Source organism: Mauremys reevesii, linkage group 1 (genome assembly GCF_016161935.1).
Source record: "Mauremys reevesii isolate NIE-2019 linkage group 1, ASM1616193v1, whole genome shotgun sequence".
In the NCBI taxonomy this organism is placed as follows: Eukaryota; Metazoa; Chordata; order Testudines; family Geoemydidae; genus Mauremys; species Mauremys reevesii.
Genome location: NC_052623.1, coordinates 360,844,365 through 360,871,057, shown reverse-complemented (window position 1 = coordinate 360,871,057; position 26,693 = coordinate 360,844,365). Strand labels below are relative to the sequence as shown.

The 26,693-nt window shown below is 44.4% G+C and overlaps 1 protein-coding gene across 1 annotated transcript in view; it reads left to right on the top strand.

Annotated features, from left to right (window-relative positions):
- Positions 1-26,693, top strand: part of SHANK3 (SH3 and multiple ankyrin repeat domains 3) — a 653,367-nt gene that overhangs the window by 159,864 nt on the left and 466,810 nt on the right. Inside the window, exon 10 of the mRNA XM_039498975.1 lies at positions 10,428-10,494. Within this exon, the coding sequence (XP_039354909.1) occupies positions 10,428-10,494 (67 nt within the window). The remainder of the gene's footprint in view (positions 1-10,427; positions 10,495-26,693) is intronic.

Here is a 26,693-nt window from a genome sequence, read left to right as displayed (position 1 = left end):
CTGCTAAGGGAAATCTTTCCAACCATCGTGCATGTGGCACGCGCACACCTGTTTGGAATGGACGTGAACAACACATCTCAAAGAACAAAAGTTATGAGAAGGAGAGTAACCTTTTTTTGAAGATGGTCTTCCTCATTGCAGTCATCTCTGCTGGGGAGTTAGCGATCTCAGTGCATTAAGGGCTCCTCTGCCTGCCACTGTGGTCTAGGACAAGATGACAATGCGTCCTCGCTCCATACCTAAGGTGTTGTCCAACTTCCATCTTTCTCAATATATTTCCTACTCTATGTTCTTCTCAAGTCTCTATTAACATCCAGGGGAAGTACATCTTCATATCCTAGATGTGAAATTATGCTCTGTTTTTAACTAGAGGAGACCAAGACCTTTAGAAAAAATGACAGGTAAATTCTGGGGGGACCCACTTATTTCCTAATAAAGGGTATCACAACTTATTAAAAAGTTGTATAGAGCACTGTTCTGTCTGAGCTAGGACACCAGTTCTTCCCTCTGCACTCCATTAGAGGCCCTCCTCTGCAGCACTGGCAGATTGCCTAGATGCTATTGCTGGTGGACACCTGCAAAGCAGCAAGCTGGAGTTCAGTGCATACTTTCACCCAGCACTGTTCTCTGGCCTTGGTTCTGATGCCTGTTTTGGAAAGAGTGGTGCTGCAGTGCATATTCCATTAAAGAACTGCTTGCCTACCTTCTGTCTAGGGGGCACTGCTCCCGAACTCCCACAAGTGTGAAAGCACAGAGGCCTTGAAGGAAGGGAGGTTAGTTACCAGTAATTGTTGTTCTTTGATAGTCACCTCTGTACAGTCATACTTGCCCCCCACCCACTGCTCTACCTTGGCGTTCTCTATACAGTCAGGACCTGAGTTTATTCAGGGAGGGCCCCCCAATGTAGAATACGGTGCCACTGTTATGCACACGTGATCCCCCAACAAACACAGCTTTTGAAGGCACTTCCACAGTGCTACACCAGGGGCACAGTATCCCACAAGCATGAATGCAAAGGCGATGCTTGAAGCGTAGCAAGTACTGATAAGTGAGCTGTCTTCATTGCATGATGTTGCTACAAGGCAGAATTAATGTTGTTTGAGTGTTTGTTTCTGTCCAGGTCTGCCATGCCATTGCCTTTCTGTGACGAGCATGAATACAGTGAGGTTTCCTCTTTGAACCTGTGGGATTTAATGTCTGCTGATTTGTATTGTCTGTCCCAAGTGACCTGTGGTTTGCCCCTCCTCTCAGAGGAAACTGCAGTGTCCTTTAGTGAAAATTCCAAGGAAGAACAGAGACTGTGTCTACACAGCCACTTTCAGGGGGAGTGAAAAAACACCCCCTGAGCGACAAAAGTTTTAGCGCTGAAAAGCACCAGTATAGACAGCGCTTTATCACCAGGAGCCGTGCTCCCAGTGATAAAACTACCACCACTCGTTCAGGGTGGTTAGTTTTTTATCGCGAGGAGAGCTCTCCCCCAGCAATAAAGCGTGACTACACTGCCCACGTCACAGTGCTGCTGCGGCCACGCTGTAACGTGGGAAGTGTAGACATACCCAGAGATGTGGCCCCCTTGACCATTCCAGATGTGTGGAAGAGGGAATAAGTCCAGTGCAGAGCACAACTCAGTTTGCAGGGCCTGAGGAAATAGAGAACAAAAACGCTAGTATAAATTATGAAGAGACTGAAAAATCCCTTCTAAGGAAATCCCTCTGTGACACCAAAGCCACCGCTGCTGGCAGAGAGAGAAAGGCAGGACTGGGGGTGGCCTCAATGGGTAGGTCTACACTGCAATTAGACACCTGCGGCTGGCCCCTGCCAGTGGACTCGGGCTCGGGCTGTGGAGCTGTTTAACTGTGGTGTAGTCATTCTGGCTCGGGCTGAAGCTCAGGCTCTGGGATCCTCCCCCTCGCAGGGTCCTAGAGCTCAGGGTCCCACCCAAGCCCAGACATCTATACTGTAGTTAAACAGTCTCTTAGCCTGAGTCCCGAGCCCAAGTCAGCTGGCAGGAGCCAGCTGCGGGTTTTTAATTGCAGTGTAGACCTACCCAATGGGAGCTGCCATAAACCATCACAGCAACAGGTGTGGAGCAATTGGAGCAGCCCTGAAGGCCTGGATGGAAGATTCCCTAATATAGCCAGCAACTGGCATAATTGAGGAAGCTCATGCTGCCATGGGCCAAGCTGCCATGGGTCTGAGATGGGGGGAAACTCATCCTGCCACATGCCTGGCTGCCATGGGGGCCAGGGTCTGTCATTATTTCTTTCTGTAGACTAGAGTTTTCTGGTTTGATATTTGGGACCATTCAGTAAAAAGCTGCTGTGCTGCTTCTGCTGATAGGAAATGAGATCCATAGTTTGCAGATGGTCTCTTAGAGCGTTACGTTTTGGCAGGACATTACAGTACTAGTGATAAACCCTGGGCTATTTTTATCCCAGGCCTGTGTCAGCATATCTCCCATGGGGAGAGCAGCAGAAGCCGAGGGATCTTCTCATTCCTGTTACAGAACGGATTGCGCACAGGTGAAACTGTGATGATTAATGTATGTTGCAAATAGGCAGAAAATTGCAGTGGCAGCCTGACCACCACATCCTTGCTGAACGGGAGCCACGTTTTGGGGACAGGAAATAGGCAGAAGAGGGGATTCAAGGAAAGGTGTGTCTCCAGTCAGTCCCCCAGGGTCTGTGCCCTGCCCCATTGGTGGGGAGAGGTACCTCATGCACAGGGGTAGCATCAGCTTCAAACAGCATGCCTTCACTTGCAGTAAACATCCTCACAGACACAGTGCAACCCTCCTCACCAGGTCAGGAATGGGGTGCATTGGCTGAGCTGGGTGTGCATGGGGAAGGGTTGGAATAGCAGAGTGGGTGGCAGCAGCAGAACCGAGCTGGAATAAAAGGTGGCTGAGGGTCCTGAAGCTGTGCATTGGCAAAGCTCGAGGAGTGCTTAAGAACATAAGAACGGCCATACTGGGTCAGACCAAAGGTCCATCCAGCCCAGTATCCTGTCTGCCGACAAGTGTCCCAGAGGGAGTGAACCTAACAGGTAATGATCAAGTGATCTCTCTCCTGCCATCTATCTCCACGCTCTGACAAACAGAGGCTAGGGACACCATTCCTTACCCAGCCTGGCTAATAGCTGTTAATGGACTTAACCTCCATGAATTTATCTAGTTCTCTTTTAGGGTTTGGGTTTGAATAGTAGAGGAACCTGCAGGTTGGGTGTCCCGTACTCTAGCAAAGCTGTGTGTGGAGTGACTCGTGCAATTCCTGCCTTCACTGAATCTGGCTTAAATCCCAGAGCTGCTAGCCTCTCCCTGTTGTATAGCTACATTTGAATGGCTCCTTCTGTTCTTTGCCCTGAATTTTAAAATGGCTCCTTCATAGGGTTGCATGGGTGCATCCTCACTTTTGGATTGTCCTTAGGTCTGGATGCATGGACCATCGTATTGTGTGAAAGCAGTTAGCCTTTAGGGGGCTTGGCCTCAGGCATGGATCTGAGCCTTCTATTCCTTGGCATTAGATACAGACCCTCTTGCCCAAATGTCCTGTGTTTCACTGATTGGAAGTGCAGGGACAACTCCTTTTTGGGGCTTGGGAGTCAATAAATCACAGTGATCCTACAGTACAGTGGGAGGGGAAAGAATGTTCAGTCCCCAGTGGGAGGGGAAAAGGTGGTTAGATTGGAAGAAAGAATTAGGAGCTTCACAGAGAAGATGAAGCACCCTATTCCAAATCTCATGAAATAAGCCAGCTGTCCAGTGCTAGGAATCCTTTCTTAAAGTCACTGCAGACGTTATTGATCTCACTGCAGTAAGGCTGCTCAAAGAGCATGTCTCACTGGATTTGGTCCTCTTTGCACTATGGCTATCTGTCATTTTGGATTCCAGAAAATAGGCCATGGTGCGATTCTATAAAATGCTACCCTTTTGCACTGTGTAGAACATACGGGAATATCAAGGGCATGAGAAATATGAAGGATTAGCTCTTGGAATGCCTTTACAGCCCCTGCCAAAAGACTACTTGAATCTACAGATGCTGAGGAACTCTCCCTCCTGCTATGCCTACCGCTATGCCCTTTCTCGTAAGACACTGGTTGGGTGAGATCCATCTGAAAGCAATACACCAGGTTTTGCAGTGACATTCAGTGGAATTGGTTTGTATTCTCCCAGTTTTCTTTTCTCAAGGAAGTGTAGCTTGATAACACTAAGTGCCATCATCCTCTCCCTGCTTTGCCAGGACTAGGTTGAGCACTGTACCTTTCAGATCTATCCTTATATATCTCAATAAAGCACTGTGAATTGAGTACCGGGATAGTACCTCCTCTCAGCTTCTTCCCTTATCTTCACCAAGCATCCAGGAATGTTGTCTGCTCAGCTTTGTCAGCAAGGTCTCTTGGGTGACAGACTCATGCGAATTCAATATGTGAAGGGCTGAGCCAGTTTTTTGAAGACCCTTTCTCTTGTGGAGGAAGCTAAAGCTCAGCATAAGTTTATGAATATCTTTCTTGGAGCCTACCGAGAGACTCCCTGGAATCTATGCTGCAGAGCACTTTCTATTTGCCTGCTCTGGAAATGTAGAAAGTTACCAAGCCAGTTATTACCCACCTGAAATTCAGTCATATCCTGCCTCTGAATTTCAGGCTTATAGCCTCTAGCATGGCAGCCTCCTTCTTTGTCAGTTTAAAAATTTGACCTTGCCATGCTTAGCTAAAATGTCTCTATGCAGCAAGTTGGGACAAGTTTAGGAGAATTGTGTGTGGTCCTCCTCCTGTCTGTTAATTCCTGCTATCGTGGCCTGTTCCTCAGAATGGGCTCCAACAGTTTCCTTTTTTCCACCCAGCACTGGTATTTGGAAGAGATTCTTCCAATGGCTGGGGAGCTCATAGAACCTGGTCTCTTAAACAATGTATTTGCTGAGAAAGGAAAAATGGCAGAGATTCTTACAGGTAATACGGAATCACCAAGTGGAAAAGAGACAGAGGGAATAATGCATATGAAATCCAATAACCCTGTAAGCTGTTCTGTGGTAGGGCAGGAAAACCTAATGGACAACCTGATTTGCAGATATTTCCATCAACATGACTGGTGTTGGATGGAGTCAGTGATGAATCAGATTTTCCTCTTGTTTTATGAAGAAGTGAGCGGGACTTAGGAGCCCATTCAGATGCCTTTGTGCTCTGTTTGCCCTGAGGTCTCCTTTTTGCTTCTCCCTTATTTCTTCTGCTCCCTTCAGGGCTTCCAAAAGTGAAGCAAGAGATGATTCATTTAACTGTGGTGGCCCTAGCGTGGGCAGACACTGGTGTTCAGATTTCTTTTGCAAATAAGTTACTTTGGATATCACCAGTGTCCCCAGATTCATCTTGGAAGAAGCAGCTCACTCTGCACTGAAATCTAAGGTCCCTTCTCCCAGTGAGTTGGATCTTGGCACCTTAATGGATGAGGATTTGGACTGCTCAAGAGAACTCTGTCAGATTTCACTGGCATCTTTAAACCAGGGTGTCCAAAGCGTGGCTCTGTGTCCCTTGAGGGTGACTGTATTAAGGAGAAAATTTGAAAGTGTTCTCCCTAGTACCTTTCTGTAGGGATGAGGGCACGAGTGGGTCAGGCCTCAGGGTTAGAGAGTCAGGATCCAGGAACCAGAGCCGGGGACAGAGTCAGGAGTCAAGCCAGGGGTTGAAGCCGTAGTCGTCATCAGGGGTAGGACTCTAGATTCATCTGATCTCTTCTGACAGATTGTGCCACATCCCGAGCCTTTCGACAGAGAGTGCTTTATCCCCAGCTCTCACGTGCTTTGTCTAGGCTTTGTGATTGAATTCAGTCTTTGATGTAACAGGGCATGAGCCATTAATTGCTTTGAAAATTAGGACCAAAGCCTTAAACCGGCCTCAGAAGTTGACCAGGAGTCAATGGAGGGACTTGAGCACAGGCTGGATGTGCTCATGGTGGTCTAGGCCATGGAGGAGGCAGGCAGCTGCCTTCTGTGCCAGCTGGAGCCTCTACATCATCTTCACATTTAATTTCAGTTACAGGGAATTACAGTAATCAAGCCGGCAGGTGACAAATGCATATTGTACTGTAGCCAGGCCCTCATTCAGGAGGGAGAGACGAAGTTTCTTAGTGAGCTGCAGGTGGAAGAAGGCATTTTTAGTCACTGGTCATCCAGGCTTAGGCCTGGTCTACATTTGGGGGGGAGGGGTGTAGCTGAAGTCGATGTATCTTAGATCGATCTAGATTGACGTACTTCACGTCCTTGCGGCATGGGATCGACAGCCGCTGCTCCCCCGTCGACTCCGCTTCCGCCTCTTGCCCTGGTGGAGTTTCGGAGTCGACGGGGAGAGCGTTCAGGGATCGATGTATAGTGTCTAGACGAGATGCAATACATTGATCCCCGATAGATTGATCACTTCCCGCTGATTCGGCGGGTATTGTAGATATACCCTTAGTGAGGAGTCAAACAGGACTCTGAGGCTTTGCACCGCTTTGATGAATGGGGGCTGTGCAACATCAGTGAAAGGTGGAGCCCATGGCTTGGCCAGCTCTTTAAAGCATTTCCTTTTCTGATCAGCAACACTTTGGTCTTGCCTGGGGTCAGCTTGAGCCAGGTGCTCTGTATCCGAGAGCTGATCTCATATAGGGAGGCAAGGCTGGAGGCTGCTGTGGGGGGTCAGGTTTCAGAAGAGAACTAGATTGGTGTGGGACCAGAGGTGCAGAAATACAGATCTGGGTCTGGTCAGTGGGGACCAACATCAGAGCCTCATCATAAAGCTCTGTTTCTAACACCTCTGCCTGTTTGCAGCATCCCTTATTGCTAATTAAACACCTGTCTCTCGTTCTTCAAAGAAGCTGCCTTTGCATATTTAAACTCCTTGCCTATCTTCCCCTATTCCTTAGAGATTTTCTGTCTCTGTGGATTCTGGTGTTCCTGTAAAGGAACTGAGGGAATTGGGGCTGTACCTTTCTTGGGCACTTAATGTTCATTGCCACACAACAGCATTTGTGCAGTCCCCGTAGTCACACGTTCCCAGAAAGTTCCAGCATCTTGTGTAGCAGGGGGTACCTTTCCCAGGAGGGTATATGCAACGACAATCACGCAGAAAGAACTATAGTTACTGGTAAATAGCCTTTGTGTGTGTACCCAACAGTCTGTTGGGGCATCATTTGCTTGAGATTTGAACATAATTCTACTTGGCTCATGGATTTCATCCTTTAAACTTTTCACAGACTTTGCTTTTTTATCACCTATCTCTGAAGATAGCATTTCTGGTGGCAATAACATGCGCCTGAACTGTGAGAGTGATTCAGCATCTCGTGGTTCGTGTGCCCATTACAAGTGATTACAAGGATAAAATTGTTATGACCTAAATTCTTGCTCAGAGTGCTGTCAAACTTTCATCTGCAGCAAACAATTATCCTGCCAATCTTGGTTCTGAAGCGACATAGGCCAGACTATATAACTGGTTTTTTAGATGAGGGAAATGCAGATCTAATATACTTGGACTTCAGCAAAGCATTTAACCTAGTTCCACACAGGAAATTATTAGTTAAATTAGAGAAGATGGGGATCAGTACAAGAATTGTATGGTGGATAAGGGACTGGCTAAAGGGAGATGGTAAGGGGTTGTGCTAAAAGATGAACTGTCGGACTGGAGAAAGGTTACTAGTGGAATTCTCCTAGCTGGTCTTGGAACCAATCTTATTCAATATTTTTATTAATGACCTTAGCACAAACAGTAGGAGTGTGCTGATATTTGCTGATGATACGAAGTTGGGAGGCACCATCAATACATAGGAGGATCAGAACAGTACAAGGGGATCTGGGTGACTTTGAAGACCTGGAATGACAGAAATGGGATGAAATTCAGTAGTACAAAATTCAAGGTCATACGCTTGGGTCTAATGAGAATTTCTGCTACAAGTTAGGAGCTCTTCAGTTGGAAGTGACAGAAGAGGAGAGAAACCTGGGTGTGGGGGTCAATCAGTGGATGACTCTGAGCCACCAGTGTGATGCAGCTGTGCAAAAAGGCAAATGTGATCCTAGGGTGTATCAGGTGAGGCATTTCCTGGGCACCCATGTTCAAGAAAGATGACTTTAAACTGGACCAGGTGCAGAGAAGAGCTACTAGGATGATCAGAGGAATGGAGGGCCTGTCTTAGGAGAGGAGAATGGAGGAGGTTGGCTTGTTTAGCCTGGCAAACAGAAAACTGAGTAGGGGGGAGGTGCGAATCTGATTGGTCTCGATAAACGGGGGGTAAACACCAGGGAGGGTGATGAGCTATTGAGGCTGAAGGGCAGTGTTGGCACAACCATAGACACTAACTTTTCTTTTTCCCTGGGGGTGTTCCACCCCCTCTCTACCCTGAGGCCCCACCCCAACTCTGCTCTCTCTCCGAGGCCCTGCTCTCTCTGCGCCTCTTCCCGCCCCCAGCTCCTCCCCTCCCCGAACAAACTTACACTAGAACAAACCCAAACAAACCTGGCCATGAACAAACTCAGGCTGGAAATTAGAAGCCGGTTTCTATCCATCCGAGGAGTGAGGTTCTGAGGCAGCCTCCCAGTACAAGCTGTGGGGAGCAAACAACATAATTAGTTTTAAGAGAGAGCAGGACGAATGCAAGAGTGTGACGGCATGAGAGGACAGTTGGTGGTAGTAGGGGTCAAGGCTCAATAGTTTGGGGGCTCACTTTCAGCTTATGCCTTACATTCCTAACAATCTCATGCTTCAGGGCTGAGATTGTTCACTGCAGGGGTCATGAAGGGATCCTCTGGCCAATGCATCGTGGTGGTTTTTGTCTCCTCCTCTGAAGCATCAGGAATGGCCTCGTCTGGAGATGAGACACTGGGCTGAGTGGTCTAGTGCTCCCAGATGGCACTGAGCATTCTCTCTCTCAGGTGCATGGCTGGCTGGCTCTTGCCCACATGCTCAGTCTCACTGATCGTCATATGTGGGGTTGGGAAGGAATTGTCCCCCAAATCAGACTGGCGGTGACCTTGGAGCTTTTTCCCCATCCTCTCCACATGTGGGTGTGGGTCACTGCCAGGTTATCTGCTTATATGTCACTTAATCATTTCCCTCCTATTGCAGTGGCCTCAGGCACTGGTGCCCTGCGGTCCCTCCTGTTATTTCCCTGTGGCACAGCACAGTCTAGTCTCTGAGGGCTGCGATGCTTTGGTCTGATTTGGGCTGTAGGGTTTAGTGTGCAGAAGCTGGGTGGGGTTGGTGGCCTGTGATGTACAGGAGCTCAGACTGGATGATCTGGCGGTCCCTCTGGCCTTACACTCTCTGACCCTGTGTAAAGGGGCTGTAAATTACTCCCATGGGCAGGATTAAGCCTTTTTGCAAATCATCCTGGTGGGTTGATGCATGTGGAGATAAGTCTAACGAGCAAGAGATTTTTGGCCCAGAGGCTGTTTAAACAGATGACATTTTATGTTCAGACTTGTTACAACCAGAAAGGGTTGCAGGTACCAGATGTTAGGACTCACTGTGCTCGGCAGTACCAACTCCGGCAGCTTGTCTTTGTAATGCTTTAATAGTCTGAATGTGTAAGAAGGCTCTACGTAGAGTTCAATTCATACTTTTCCTCTACTGTCTCGATTGGATGCTCATTTCTGGAGACTAGTCCTTCACTTGCTGTCTACTTAATCACATATTAGCCCTCCTGAGGATTGCTAGTGGTGTCTAGTTTCCCAGGAGTGAGGATGAGTAGCAGCAATTCCTTGAAGGAGAAAAAGGGATCCTAACTAGTAACTAGAATTCTCTGCATGTGTTTCCTGTTCAGATCTACGTTCAACCTCCCTTCTTTCCTTGCTCCTTTGAGTATTATGAGAATCTTTGCCATACTACAAGCTGGTTAATGGGCAGGGCTTTATTTAATCTTGGTTTAGAGTGTTCTGGCCATTGTCTGGAGCAGGCTGCCCGCAACAGCTACCTGCTTTGAAGAGGTTCCACGGCCTGCACAGCTTGGAACAAGCATAACACAGATCTGTGGCTTTGCCAAGGCAAGACCTGCAGACAGTTCAGTTACTGGGAAATAACCAAGAGTAAATGTTTTCCTAACAAGCTCCAGGTGTGAGAATTTTTCAGCAGCAACTACAAGCCCCGAATTTAATCCCCAGTTAGTAGTGGAAGCATCACTACTGAATCTCCTCTGAGCTCTGCATTCTCTGTCACTTCTGAGTGTAGGAGTCATTGCAAGAGGAATGTGGGTCGCTGTTGGCACCAGGATGCCACCTCAAAGGTGCTGGCTGTGTATGCTACTTTTGGGCCAAGCCAGGAGGAGTGCTGGCTGTGGCAGTCTGCCACAGCGAATGGCTATTGCCAGCCCGTGTGGTATAGCAGTTTCCTCTGTGCTAGTAGGCCTGGTCTTTCCTGGGGAATAGTGCAGCTCAGAATCATTCACTCCTCCTCCCTTCCTCTCTTTTCAGGTGGCCATCATTGCAGGAAATTTTGAACTGGCTGAAATCATCAAAACCCACAAAGAGTCTGACGTTGGTGAGTTTGGCCTTTCACCCTATTTTCCCCTCTTATCTCACTTTAGGTCCTGCGATATTTCAGTGGTTCTCATTTCCCAGCACTGCCTAGGGAAACCAGTGGAGCTACTGTAACAGGGGTCTGGCACTCCCTGTGGGTTTTTGGGTGCTGGAACTTGCGTGGGTGGTTGCTGTGTGGGTGTTTGTGCTGTCCATGGTGATAGAGGAGGGGTTGACTGTGTCAGTCAGTGTGGCAGCCTGAAACCGTCACTGTTTGTAGTTAGTATGTTTGGTGGACTGTTTACTGTGGCTGTTTCGGTTGCTGTACCAAAGAGTATAAACAGACTGTCGGGCATTCAGCAGGTTGGACTGTCTCTCCAAAACTCTGTTTTTCAATTCCACATCCTCTCTTGTGTACTTGGGGCAGTTAGTCACCACGGGGAATCTCTCATGCTAAAGCCCTGCAGCTGGACTCGGTGCAGGGGAGAGGAATGCTGCCCACCTCAGGCCACCATTGCTGGGCTCCTGTTGCTGCAGCAGCCTCCATGCTAGTTGCACTCACCCAGGGCTCTTCCTCACTTATGCAGGGAATGTGCCAAGTCATGGGGGCAGGGATAGCTCAGTGATTTGAGCATTGGCCTGCTAAACCCAGGGTTGTGAGTTCAATCCTTGAGGGGGCCATTTAGGGATCTGGCGCAAAAAAAATCTGTCAGGGGATTGGTTCCCCTTTGAGCAGGGGGTTGGACTAGATTCCAGCCCTGATATTCTGTGATTCACTGGGGCATCCCCATTCTTTGCAATATCTCTGCAGCTCTACAGAGAGACCCTCTGCAGAGCTGAGCTCAATACTGTGCCTAAAGCCAGGCCCCATGCTGAACTTCTCCAGTTCTCTCCCTGAGAAATTGGTGGCACTGGAGTCCTTTAGAGCAATGGAGGAGCTGACAGGATTTACTCATAGGAGAGGGTTAACTCCACACAGTGGGTCAAATGCCTGCTCCAAGCAGAGGGCACAGGGGTGTCCAGGCAAAAGGAGATGTAGTGGTGGGCTTCCTGGAGTATGGACCTTCAAGTAGATGTTCAAGCAAATATTGGGCTACCGCCTTAGTCTCTCGGGAATCCTGGGCCTCACTCCTCCTCCTTTGACTTCCCTAAAACCTTCACTGCAGCTGTCACTTCTGAGCTTTCCTTTCTGTTCATTTCATTCATATGCTTACTGAAGAATGTTGGCCTAATACTGGTAAAACAAGCTCGCATCATTTGCGAAAAGGAGTGTTAATGCTGCCAAAGGGCCTCGGGAAAATCTGAAGTCTCCGTATAAGTATATCAAGCAGAAGTACTGGCAGGAAAGCAAACACAATAATGAATGACGAATGAGATTGCATTCATGATTATTATAGAATGGCTGAGCTACTGAACTGCTTTATTAAATCTCTTTCTGTTGAGAAAAGTTGTAGGAAATCATCTGATCAATTAAGAAGAAAATGCTGACTTTGTATGTACTGTATAGCTGCTGATATAAAGTAGGTCAGATAATACTTGGGATACTGAACATACACAAACCAGCAGGTCCAGATGGCATGCACCTGCAAGTCAAGGGAATTAGCTAATGAACTTTCCAAACACTAGAAATTATTTTTTAAACGTCCATTGAGAACTGGGAAGATACCAAAGGATTAGAAAAAAGCAAAGATGGTGTTGATCATGAAGAAAGGGGGAGAGCATGAACTGGCTAGTTAAGGTAATGGAACATATACTAAAAGAAAGAAAAGTTCACTGCATTTCTAGGTTAATGGAGCCCTGAGCAATAAGAGTAGGAACTTATAAAGGATAATTGTTGGATAATGCTTCTACAGGTCCCTGCTGTCAGGGCTGCACATGTCTGGCTGTGTGCCAAGAACTGTCAGTAGAGCTGTGAACATAAGCCGTGGACCTCGCAAATGAGACCCACCATGTATGACAGTAAAAAGGGGTCACGATCAGCAATCACCTCCATAACTTTCTGCGTCTGGACACTCTCCTAGCTCAGAACCCATCAGGCTTTCCTCTAGGTTCTTACTTTCTTTTTTAGAGAGATTCAGCCCCTTGAATTTGATTTGTACACCTTTGATCTGGGGCAGGGCAGTGTAGAGTTCAGGGAAGCTGTTTATTTCACCAGATTCACGGGGTTGAAGCTGCTTCTATTGAAAATGTGTCTGTGACTCCAGGTGAAGCTGGTTGGTTCTGATCCTGTCAGCTCATCTTTCTTGGCATGAACAGCTTGAAATCCTCTGACAGTGGATATGCCCTGTGAGGAAAGAGATCTTTGCAGACACTATTGAAGTTGGGCTAGTCTGTCTTTTCTGTCCCACTCTTTGAGGGTCTGCAGAAGAGGAGAGGTGGGAATAGAAACTGCTCTCTTCTCTCCGGTTGATTAGAACTGGGAGGCTGGCTCATACATAGAATCTCATCACTACCAACATGATCACTCTCCAGGATCCCTCCGCACTATCAATACATTGGATTGTGGAGGAGGTACAGACTCTGCCCTCACCTGAGCTGCAACCTTCAATGACACAGTGCAGAGGTGAAGATAACTTCTTATTCTCTTGATTCTCCTCATTTAAGGGGTGTGTGTGTGGTGGGGTGGGGGAGAGGGATTGAGATTTATAGAATCATAGAAATCTAAGGCTGGAAAGAACCTTGAGAAGTTATCAAGTCCAGCCCTCTGCACTGAGGCAGGACCAATAAACCTAGACCACTGGTTCTCAACCCCGGCCCAATCAGTATACAGCTGCAGCCTATGTGATATCCTCAGGGCTATACATGCAGTGTATATATTGTGTAGATGCGGCCCACGTAACACATAGAGAGCTGCATATATGGCCCACAATGGTAAATATATTGAGAACCACTGACCTAAACCAATCTGTTTGTCCAGCCTGTACTTAAAATCCTCCAGTTAATTAGTTAAACAGATATTAAAAGGTACAGCGCCAAAAGTGAAATCCTTGCAAGCTACATGGAAACTTTTTAAAGACACCATAATAGAGGCTCAACTTAAATGTATACCCCAAATTAAAAAACATAGTAAGAGAACCAAAAAGGTGCCATTATGGCTAACAACAAAGTAAAACAAGAAGTGATAGGCAAAAAGGCATAATTTAAAAAATGGAAGTTAAAGTCTAGTGAAGAAAATAGAAAGGAGCATAAACTCTGGCAAGTGAAGTATAAAAATATAATTATGCGGGCCAAAAAAGAATGTGGAGAACAGCTAGCTAAAGACCCAAAAAGTAATAGCAAAAACATTTTTTAAGTACATCAGAAGCAGGAAGCCTGCTAAACAACCAGTGGGGCCACTGGATGATCGAGATGCTAAAGGAGCACACAAGGACAATAAGGCCACTGCAGAGAAACTAAATTAATTCTTTGCATTGGTCTTCATGCCTGAGGTTGTGAGGGAGATTCCAAAACCTGAGCCATTCTTTTTAGGTGACAAATCTGAGGAATTGTCCCTGATTGAGGTGTCATTAGAGGAGGTTTTGGAACAATTTAATAAATGTAACAGTAATAAGTCACCAGAACCAGCTGGTATTGACCCAAGAGTTCTGAAGGAACTCAAACGTGAAATTGCAGAACTACTAACTGAAGGATTGCTAATGTGATGCCAATTTTTAAAAACGGCTCCAGAGCTGATCCCGACAATTACAGGCTGATAAGCCTGACTATATTAAAGAATAGAATTATCAGACACACAGATGACCATTTGTTGGGGAACAGTCAACATGGTTTCTGTAAAGGGAAATCGTGCCTCACCAATCTATTAGAATTCTTTGAGGGGCTCAACTTGCATGTGGAAAAGGGAGATCAAGTGGATATAATGTACTTAGATTTCCAGAAAGCCTTTGACAAGGTTCCTCACCAAAGGCTCTTAAGCAAAGTAAGCTGCCACGGGATAAGAGGGAAGGTCCTCTCATGAATTGGTAACTGGTTAAAAAATAGGAAACAAACGGTAGGAATAAATAAATGGTAAGTTTTCAGAATGGAGTGAGGTAAATAATGGTGTCCTCCAGGGGTCTGTACTGGGACCGGTCCTATTCAACATATTAATAAATGAACTGGAAAAAGGGGTAAACAGTGAGGTCCCAAAAGTTTCAGATGATACAAAACTACTGAAGATAGTTAAGTCCAAAGCAGACTGCGAAGAGCTACAAAGGTATCTCACAAAACTGGGTGAATGGGCAACAAAATGGCAGATGAAATTCAGTGTTGATAAATGCAAAATAATGCACATTGGAAAACATAATCCTCACTATACATATACAATGATGGGGTCTAATTTAGCTGTTAACACTGAAGAAAAAGTGAAGAAAGAGATCTTGCAGTCGTTGGATAGTTCTCTGAAAAAATCCACTCAATGTGCAGTGCCAGTCAATTTGGGAATCATTAAGAAAGGTATAGATAATAAGACAGAAAATATCATATGGCCTCTATATAAATCCATGGTACACCCACATCTTGAATACTGTGTGCACATGTGGTCGCCCCATCTCAAAAAAGATGTATTGGAATTGGAAAAGGTTCAGAAAAGGGCAACAAAATGATCAGGCTTTCGTATGAGGGGAGATTAATAAGATTGGGACTTCTCAGCTTGGAAAAGAGACGACTAAGCAGGGATATGATAGAAGTCTATAAAATCATGACTGGTGTGGAGAAAGTAAATAAGGAAGTGTTATTTACTCCTTCTCGTAGCACAAGAACTAGGGATCACCAAATGAAATTAATAGGCAGCAGGTTTAAAACAAAAGGAAGTATTTCTTCACACAACGCACAGTCAACCTGTGAAACTCTTTGCCAGAAGTTGTTGCGAAGGCCAAGACTATAACAGGGTTCAAAAAAGGACTAGATAAATTCATGGAGGACAGGTCCATCAATGGCTATTAGCCAGGAGGGGCAGAGATGGTGTCCCTAGCCTCTGTTTGCCAGAAACTGGGAATGAGCGACAGGGGATGGATCACTTGATGATTCCCTGTTCTGTTCATTCCCTCTGGGGCACCTGGCATTGGCCACTCATGGAAGACAGGATACTGGGCTAGATGGACCTTTGGTCTGACCCACTATGGCCATTTTTATGTTCTGAATTTGTCATGGTCCATTTGAATTCTAATCCTGTCTTCCAAAGTATTTGTAACCTCTCCCAGCTTGGTGTCATCTGAAAAATTTATAAGTATACTCTCCACTCCATTATCCAAGTCATTAGTGAAAATCTTAAATGGCACTGGACCCAGGACTCATTTCTATGGGACCCCACTAGAGGCTCCCTCACAGTTTGCCAGTGAGCCATTCATAATTACTCTTTAATTAAAGTCTTTCAACCAATTGTGCAGATTTGTGTTATACATGTGTGGTACAGAGAGATTGTACGCCCACCTTTTAGTAATTTCATCTAGATCTCATTTCCCTAGTTTCCTTATGAGAATGTCACATGGGACTACATCAAATACCTTACTAAAATAAAGCTGCATCACATTTCCTGCTTCTGCCCTATCTACTAGGCCATTAACCTTATCAAAGAAGGAACTTAGGAAGATTTGCTTTTGTTGTTTTTGACAAATCCATCCTGGCTATTCCTTATAACTCTGTTATTCCCTGGGTGTATACAGATTGATTATTTAGTAATTTGTCCCAGTATCTTTCCAGGTATTGAAGTTAGACTGACTGGTCTTTAATTTTCCAGATCCCCTTTGATCCTCTTTAGATCATAGATAGATACTATATGTTTCTCCTTCTCCAGTCCTCTGGGACCTCCCCTGTCCTCCATGAGTTCTCAAAGATAATTGCTAACAGTTCCAAGATTGGGTCAGTTAGTTTCTTAAGTACCCTAGATGCATTTTTTCAGGTCTGGCCAACTTGAATACATCTAGCTTATCTAAATAGTCTAACCTTGTGTTTAATCAACAAACTTTCATTCTGAATGAATGCTTCTGGGTATTTCCCAAGTAACCAAGTAAAACCAAGGCCTCTGTTTAAAATTATTGAAACCCAAACGTTGAACAGCGAAACAGTGTATAAAAACCTTAAACCCAAACCTATCTATTACTGTGTATAAAAACCTTAAACCCAAACCTATCTATTACTGTTTAACGTTAAACACAAGAAAGAACAAGAAATTAAAACAAACATGTTGAAACTGTGGTGGCGTGATTATGCAAAACAAACTTAGAGCTTTTCAGAGTCTCTCTGCTTTTGGAGTCAAAGTATCAGTGTCTCATATTTTCAGAAGAACCTTTCTTTGATGACAATGATAAGGTTAATTTTATTATCTCCTGATGTGAAGGGCATGCACTTATCCTGTTCTTAACAAACAAGTAGACACAAGGTGGAAGAGAGAGAGGATAGAAAAACTGGTTGAAATATGGCCTTTGTTGATGTTTTTGTGTCACTGCTGGTTAGTTTTGAGTGGATGCTCTGGCTGGCAAGTCGTCCACAACACCTGCTGCTTGGACCCTGGTTAGTTACTGTCTGTTAGGGCTGTCATCTGTCTGGTTGGATTCTTTCTCCTTCGACAAGGCAAGTTTGGATGAATGCAGTATAATTGATTTCAGGATTCAATAAAAAGCCAAGAGAGGGAGATAGGATAGGAGGCAAGAAATAGTGGGGTAGAAAATAACACAAGAAGGGAAGGGAATACAATACCGGATCTTACTTGCCCCTGCAGCACTGCTAATTAGGTCTCCCCACTGGTGACTGAGGACTAGGTGTCACGATCATGTGATGACTTTTAGCATTTACAGGTGAAAACAAAGTTCCTCAAACAAGGGCAAGGCCAGCTGGCCTACTTAGCAGAACGAAAGTCCATTAGATAAGTCGAGGTGAGCTGCAGTGCTGGAAGGGCAGGGGATGAGCCAGGTGAAGAGGACTCTTTTTTTTTTTAAAAAGTATTTTTAAGAAGCCCAAAAAATTAGTAAAAGTGGGTGGCATATTTTAGCCTCCTTATGGAAATTGATTGAACTGGTGGTTGAAATAAGGTCAAACTTCAGAGAGGTAACTCTGTTCCCACATTTCTTGTTTACTAAGTAGGATCTCACCACTTTCCTTTACTTATATCTGTAGGTCATTTTATTTGGACTAATACAGTTTCCTGTGTGGTTTTCTTGCATTTGTAACAACTTGATCTATTGTTCATGGCTATTGTATTTGGATACAGACTGGCTAACCTAGTGTGGAGGACTAGGTTTGGTGGGGGCAGGTGACAAAAGCCCACAGGTAAGTAAAAAAGATGGAGACCTGGGAGAAGGGTCGGAATCGGGGGTGGTAGGAGGGTCAGGCATGGGCTGTTATAGCCGGGATAAGGGAGAGGAGACCAGAGAGAACATGGTAGGGGGAATCAAATCAATATCTTAGGTGTCTGTATACTAATGCAAGATGTATGGGGAATAAGCAGGAAGAACTAGAAATGCTAGTTAATAAACACAGCTATAACATAGCTGACATCACAGCGATTTGGTGGGACAATACGCATGGCTGGAATATTGGTATGAAGGGTACAGCTCCAAAGCACCGGACTTGGTGGTGATGGGGGACTTCAACTACTCAGACATTTTTTGGGAAAATAACACAGCAGGGCACAGATTATCCAACAAGTTCTTGGAATGTATTGGAGACAATTTTTATTTCAGAAGGTGGAGAAAGCTACTAGGGGAGAGGCTGTTCTAGATTTGATTTTTACAAATAGAGAGGAACTGGTTGAGAATTTGAAAGTGGCAAAGGAAGCTTAGGTGAAAGTGAACATGAAGTAAGAGTTCACAATTCTAAGGAATGGTAGGAGGGAAAACAGTACAATAAAGATAATGGATTTCAAGAAAGCAGACTTTAGCAAACTCAGGGAATGTCTAAAAGGAAAAACAGTTCAAGAGAGTTGGTAGTTTTTCAAAGACACATTATTAAGGACTCAGGAGCAAACTATCCCACTGCGTGGGAAAGACAGGAAGTATGGCAAGAGACCATCCTGGCTTAAGCAGGAGATTTTCAATGATCTGAAACTCAAAAAAGAGTCCTACAAAAAATGGAAATTAGGACAAATAACAAAGGATGACTGTAAACAAATAACACAAGTATGTAAGGACAAAATTAGAAAGGCCAAGGACAAAATGAGATTAAACTAGCTAAAGACACAAAAGGTAACAAGAAAATATTCTACAGATACATTAGAAACAAGAGGAAGACTAAGGACAGGGTAAGCCCATTATTCAGTGATGTGGGGGAAACAATAACAGAAAATGTGGAAATGGCAGAGGTGCTAAATGACTTCTTTGTTTTGGTTTTCACCAGAAAGATTAGTAGCGACTGGACGTCTAACATAGTGAAAGTCAGTGAAAATGAGTTAGGATCAGAGGCTAAAATAGGAAAAGAACGAGTTAAAAATTACTTAGACAAGATAGATGTCTTCAAGTTACCAGGGCCTGATGAAATGCATCCAAGAATGCTCAAGGAGCTGAATGAGGAGGTATCTGAGCCATTAGCAATTATCTCTGAAAAGTCATGGAAGACAGGAGAAATTACAGAGGACTGGGAAAGGGCAAATATAGTGCCAACCAAAAAAAAGGAAATAAGGACAACCCAGGGAATTACAGACCAGTAAAAGTACTCTACTTAGGAAGGAACAATCAGTTGCACACACACAAAATGGAAAATGACTGCATAGAAAGGAGTCCTGCGGAAAGGAATCTGGGGGTTATAGTAGCTCACAACTTAATATGTTATAAAAAAGCAGACATAATTCTGTGATGTATTAGCAGCAGTGTTGTAAGCAAGACACGAGAAACAATTCTTATTCTCTAGTCCAGGCTAATTAGGCCTCAGCTAGAGTATTGTGTCCCATTCTGGGCACCGCATTTCAGGAAAGATATGGACAAATTGGAGAAAGTCCAGAGAAGAGCAACAAAAATGATTAAAGGTCTAGAAAATACGACCTATGAGGGAATATTGAAAAAAATAGGTTTGTTTAGTCTGGAGAAGAGAAGACTGAGATGGAGAGAGTTTTCAAGTACATAAAAGGTTGCTACAAGGAGGAGGGATAGCTCAGTGGTTTGAGCATTGGCCTGCTAAACCCAGGGTTGTGAGTTCAATCCTTGAGGAGGCCACTTAGGGATCTGGGCAGAAATTGGTCCTGCTAGTGAAGGCAGGGGGCTGGACTCAATGACCTTTTGAGGTCCCTTCCAGTTCTAGGAGATTGGTATATCTCCAATTATTACCTTTAACCTCTGAGGATAGGACAAGAAGCAATGGGGTTAAATTGCAGCAAAGGAGGTTTAGGTTGGACATTAGGAAAAACTTCCTGTCAGGGTGGTTAAACACTAGAATAAATTGCCCAGGGGAAGTTGTGGAATCTCCATCACTGGAGATTTTTAAGAGCAGGTTAGACAAACACCTGTCAGGGATGGTCTAGATAATACTTAGTCCTGCCTCGGTGTAGGTGACTGGACTAGATGATCTCTTGGGGGGCCCTTCCAGTTCTAGGATTCTATGAGTCTATTGTAACATCTTATGAGCTTTCACATACATTTTAGAGTTGAGCTTAGGGTAACTTTTGTAGGTTCGATAATCACAACAAAACCTTACCTACCAGTTCTATGAGTCTACTTTATTGAAGTCCATTGTCCTTATTCTGATGCTCTAACTCTTTCGTTGTCTTAGAATCATGAAATCTCTCATTTCACAATCGCTTTCACCCAAATTGCCTTCCACCTTCAAATTCGCTTCCAATTCTTCCCTGTTGGTTGGAATCAAATTTAAAATGGCTGTGCCCCTGGTTACTTCCTTTTCTTTCTGAAACAAAAAGTTGCTCGCATATTTTTCCAACAGATATCTGGGTAGTTCAAGTCCCCCAGGTAGAGCAGCTGGTTCTCCTTCCTCCTCTGGTGTTGCTGTAGTCACCTGTAGTCAGCTAGCATCCTCCATCCCAGATGTTTCCATGTGTGTCCCTTCACTGAAGTCATTGTGCTCCCACATGCTATGCAAATTAACCACTTCACCCTGTAGCTCTCTTACCTGCTTCCTGAGTGGGGGCTCCTACAGACACCTCTCATGCCAGTGGTTCCCCCTGACTGGCTTTTGTTGTTAGGGACACGCAGGCTGCATTCCCAGCAAGTCAAGACCAGGGTCTGGGTGGAAGCCTCCAGGGTGAAGATGTGTGTCAGGTGAGGGCCCCACAGGTGCAGGCAGAGGAAGAGCTAGCAGTGTTGTTGATGACATGCCGTTCTCATCTCATGGCAGGTTCTTCTTTGTAGAGCAGCTGCAAGTTAGGGAAAGAGAAAAAAAATCAACACACCACTGCACCTCCCTGCCTTCCTGCTCTGACGAACTCAGCTAGGTAACTCCCTTTATCTCACCAGCCATTTGTCTTACCAGCCATTGTGAGTTTCTGTGCTTTTGAAAACCCGGGCCCCACACACTCCTGGAGTGGGTGACGCAACCCCTCTCACTCAGCCGCCTCTATTCACAGGCCTAGCTGATCAAAAACTGCACTGCTCTCACTTCAAAGAGCCCTGCTAGAAACAGATGCTAACACCCAGCGGCAGGGCAATCTCACCTTTATAGTCAGCAACCTAGCCTTGATTTCAGAACACAGCAAGCAATCCGGATTCATACCAAAATCATTGACAAGTTCCCAGCACCAAAAGTTCTCCTTTCTTGTTCCTCAAAGTTAATCAAATAGCAATAAGACAGAAGTTCCCAAGATACTCACCAGCTGGCTATCTTCCTTAGTCTCCCAGCTGCCTTCGTCTCACCACCCATGTCTTCTCTAGGTGCATTTGGAAAAGGGTTTCAGTTGAGAGTTATTATATCCCAGCTGGGGATAGATTAGAGTAGCCATCCTTGGTGTGCTTGGCTCTCATAGGAGGCCTTACCGCCTCTTCAGGGGAAACATCCGTTTCCATGTGTCTTCATTTCTTGTAGTTCTTTGGAAGCCAGTCTTTTCACCTTCCATTGTTTATGCCAGCCCCTTAACCTCTACCACCTTTATGGGTCTTGTGGTCTTGCACGTGGCCTGGTGCCACTGCCACAGCAGTTCTCAATAGATCTGTCTTAGAAGAATCTGGTTCAGGACTGAGAATCAAGACCCTCTTCCCCACAGCATCATGAGGCTCCTCACTCACGTATGAGAGAATATTGCCTTATGTGATTAGAATGACTGTTCTGAGTTAGGCTTTGAAGGTGAATTAAAAATTGATCAAAGGAAATGCTTTTCACACAATGCCTAATTAGCCTGTGAAAGTCATTGCCAGAGGAAATCATTAAGACTAGGAACTTAGCAAAATTCAAAGAGGGATTGAACATTTATATGGGTATCAAGAATATCCAGGTATCATAACGAAAGTGATAACATTTTTGGAAGGGATATTAAACTTCATGCTCCAGGGCTTAAGCTGTTCTTTTACTATTAGAAAGCAGGATGAGACTTTATGTGGGCAGCTGATGTCCCACATATGCTATTTCAGGGTTCTTACACCTTCCTCTGAAGCATCTGGTAGTGGCCATCGTCAGAGACAGGATACTGGAGTAGGTGGATGTTGGGTCTAATCCAGTCTGGCAGCGGCTATGCTCTTGTGGAGAGGAGTGCATAGAATCATAGAGTTTATGCCAGAAAGGACCATTAGATCATCTATCGTAAGCCATTCATTTAATCAATGTATACCCCCTCTATTGAACCAGTAACTAGTGTTTGACTAAAGAATGTCTTCCAGAATGGCATCCAGTTTCTATGTGACGATTTCAAGAGATGGAGAATCCACCACCATTTCCCTTGGTAGTTGGTTCCAGTGCTTAATTGCCCACACTGTTAAAAATTTGTGTCTTATTTCTAATTTGAATATGTCTGGTTGCAGCTTCCAGACATTGGTTCTTGTTCTGCTTTTCTCCTCTAGATTAAAGAGCCCTTTAGAACCTCGTACTTTCACTCTGGGAAGATTCTCATACACTGTAATCAAGTCAACTCTTGATCTTTTTTTTATAAGCTAAATAGATTAAGCTCTTTAAGTCTCTCCCTGCTAGGCATTTTTCCAGTGCTCAACCATTTTTGTTTCTCTTTTCTGCATCCTCTCCAGTTTTTCACTGTATTTTTTAAAAGACATAAGGGACATCATTAGACATCAGTGAAAAGCTTGGCATGGCTAAGGATAGTAAGAATAAGTTTTTAAAGTGTATTAGCAACAAAAGAAATCCTAGCAATGGTATAGGCCCATTACTAAATGGATATGGTAAGATTATTGTTAATGTTGCCAAAAAGATAGAATTATTCAATAAATATTTTTGTTTTGAAAAAAAGAAGTGGGATGATGTACTACTATCACATGAAGATGATTAAATACTTTCCAGTCCATTAGTAACCAAGAAGGATGTTAAACAACATCTACTAGGGATAAATATTTTTAAATCATCAGGCCAAGATAAAATGCACCCAATAGTCCTTAAAGCATTGGCTGAGGAGATCTCTGGCTCACCAATGTCATTTTTAATACATTTTGGAGTACTGTGGAAATTCCAGAAAACTGGAAGATTGTGAGTGTTATGCCAATATTCAGAAAGGGCAAGTGGGATGACCTGGTTAACTATTGGCTGGTTAGCCTGATATCGATACCAGGAAAAATAATAGAAAAGCTGATATGGGATTCAATTAATAAGGAATTATAGGATAGGAATGTAATTAATGCCAATCAACATTGAAGTCAATAGGAGTTAGGCAACTATGTGATTTTGAAAATTCCACTAGGCACCTATCATAGAATCATAGAATCATAGAATCTCAGGGTTGGAAGGGACCTCAGGAGGTCACCTAGTCCAACCCCCTGCTCAAAGCAGGACCAAACCCAACTAAATCATCCCAGCCAGGGCTTTGTCAAGCCTGACCTTAAAAACCTCTAAGGAAGGAGATTCCACCACCTCCCTAGGTAACCCATTCCAGTTCTTCACCACCCTACTAGTGAAAAAGTGTTTCCTAATGTCCAACCTAAACCTCCCCCTCTGCAACTTGCGACCATTACTCCTTGTTCTGTCATCTTCTACCACTGAGAACAGTCTAGATCCATCCTCTTTGGAACCCCCTTTCAGGTAGCTGAAAGCAGCTATCAAATCCTCCCTCATTCTTCTCTTCTGCAGGCTAAACAATCCCAGTTCCCTCAGCCTCTCCTCATAAGTCATGTGCTCCAGCCCCCTCATCATTTTTGTTGCCCTCCGCTGGACTCTCTCCAATTTGTCCACATCCTTTTTGTAGTGTGGGGCCCAAAACTGGACACAGTGCTCCAAATGAGGCCTCACCAGTGCTGAGTAGAGGGGAATGATCACATCCCTCGATCTGCTGGAAATGCCCCTACTTATACAACCCAAAATGCCATTAGCCTTCTTGGCAACAAGGGCACACTGTTGACTCATATTCAGCTTTTCGTCCACCGTAACCCCTAGGTCCTTTTCTGCAGAACTGCTGCCCAGCCATTTGGTCCCTAGTCTGTAGCAGTGCATGGGATTCTTCCGTCCTAAGTGCAGGACTCTGCACTTGTCCTTGTTGAACCTCATCATATTTCTTTTGGCCCAATCCTCTAATTTGTCTAGGTCAATCTACATCTATCTACATCTTCAGTTGCCAATAAACCTGTAAGAATCTTGCCCGCTGTCCTTCCTGAACAGGTTATAGCAGAGTTCTATCTGATGTAGATGACCCAGCTGCTCAGTCATCAAATTCCCCTTCTCCAAGACTGTCGTTTGTACCAAGATATGTTAGGAGGATGATCTGAAGCTCTGGTTATTCCATAGTCAGATAGCTCAGAAAAATCCCACAAAGTGCTTGACATTTTAGAGCTCATACAAAAGAATAAAATATTCCTCATTAACAAGGATCTTTTGGAGCCCATCCAAGATCTGTGGTTTAAATGATCCTTGATATACTTTAATCTTGATAAATATATGAATGCAATTATATGATGGGGTATCCTGCGATAGCAGAGAACTATACTCGATAACCCAGAAGGTCCCTTCCAGTCCTATGTTCTATGGACCCCTGGCAACAGTAACAAAGGTGGACAGGCTGTACCAAATATCACCACTGCACTATGACTGTTTCTATCAGAACTCAATGTCAGGGACTCTTGTGATCTCTGTGAGGGTGAACAAATCAAAATTTTCTAGTTCTGCCAAGACTCTTCCAGCAGCTAAGGACTTAAGGGACAAGGGCTATAAATTCTACTCCCCTGAGCACTAGGGTTGCACATGGCCACTTGCCAAGCTCTCATAGACTCTTTATAACTTCATGTGAAATAAAATGTCATTTTGGTGGCACATATTCCTGAAAACGGTTGCAATAAGGGCAATCTCTGAATTAGGGCTTCAATCAGCACTTGCTCATGCTTCTTCTGATGCTATGGAGTGAAGACCACTGCTGTGACTAGTTGACCTCATGCGACGCTCAGGATATCTCAAATGCCTGATTCCATGTTCCCAATCTGATTTGTTGAGACACAAGCCCAGGGAGCCTTTGGGTCAGATAAGTCTGCTTTGGTTCTGCCTGTCTTGAGGCAGCAGATTTGATATTTCAGCAGAGAACCTGAACCAATTTCAAAAGTAGATACTTCATTTTCCTTGTCCTCTCTGGAGCCACTTTGGCGCCTTCAGAACAGCACGGCGTGGAATTACTTCAGGTAGATAAGATGTATTAGAAGTAGAAAAGGCTGGTTATGCTGTCCAGTTCCTTGCCATGCCAACTACTCCCCTTCCTTCTCAGTCCCTTTTCAAGCTTCTTACTACAAAGTGCTGAAGGATGACGTTGTACACTGTTTTAGGCAGAAGCCATAGGAAAAGGTTCCTGAGCAGAACTGTGAAAAGTTTTATTCCTTTTTGTAACTCTGGCAGACTCCAGGACCCTGAAAAGGATGCATGGCTCCTTTATCAAATTTTCTTCTTGTAAGGTTCATAAAGCCTATGCAGAGAATATGTGAAATTTCTATATCATTTTTATGAAAAAGATGTGACTCAGTTTATCCACTCACTGTGTTTTGTGACCTAATATGACTGAGGAGGTTAATTTCTTTCTGGGGAAGGAAGACTGGATAGGAGCTATGCAGGAAGTAGGCATGTCTGGGTTGGTCTGAATGAACAATCAAAGATTGACCCCTATGAATAGAGTTACCTTGGAGATACAATGGTGACCAGACATTAACTTTTAATTACTGACAGCCAATGCAAACAGAACAAGTGGAATCAGCATGACGGCAATCTGAATCAAAGAAATGGAGGCGTCAGAAGACTGTGTTAAGTAGGCTGCTGTCCAGGGCAAGGAGAAAGATTGAATCCTGAATGCCTTGGGCTAAAGAGACAGGTTCTACTGCCAGTACAGACCTGCATGTAAGCTTTGCTTTTTCATTCTAACCTCAGAACACTAAAATGGATGCATAAACAGGGGCATCTTGAGTGGGAGTAGAGAGATATTTTAATTCTGTCTCTGGTACTGATGCGTCTGCCTCTGTGTTCTGGTCTAGTGTCCACAATTCAAGAAGGATGTTGATAAATTGGAGAGGGTTCAGAGAAGAGCCACAAGAATAATTAAAGTATTAGAAAATCTGCCTTGTGGTAGACTCAAAGAGCTCAATCTATTTAGCTTAACAAAGAGAAGGTTAAGGGGTGACTTGATCACAGTCTATAAGTACCTACATGGGGAACAAACATTAAATCATGATTGCTTCAGTCTACCATAGAAAGACATAACCCAATCCAGTGAATGGAAGTTGAAGCTAGACAAAGTCAGAGTGGAAATAAGGCATAATTTTTTACCCATTGGAACAATTTGCTAAGAGTTGTAGAGGCAATTATTAAATCAAGATTGGATGTTTTTTCTAAAAGATAGACTCTAGTTCAAAAGGAATTATTTGGGGGCAGCTCTCTGGCCTGTTTCACCCAGGAGGTCAGATTAAATTATCACAATGGTCCTTTCTGGCCTTGGAATTTATGAATCTATAAAATATTGAATTCCAGTTGACTAAAAGATGTTGGCTTGTTTTTAAATGTGGAGAAATTGGAGAGGGTCCAGAGAAGAGCAACAAGGATGATTAAAGGTCTTGAGAACATGACGTACGAAGGAAGGCTGAAAGAATTGGGTTTGTTTAGTTTGGAAAAGAGAAGACTGAGAGGGGACATGTTAGCAGTTTTCAGGTATCTAAAAGGGTGTCATCAGGAGGAGGGAGAAAACTTGTTCACCTT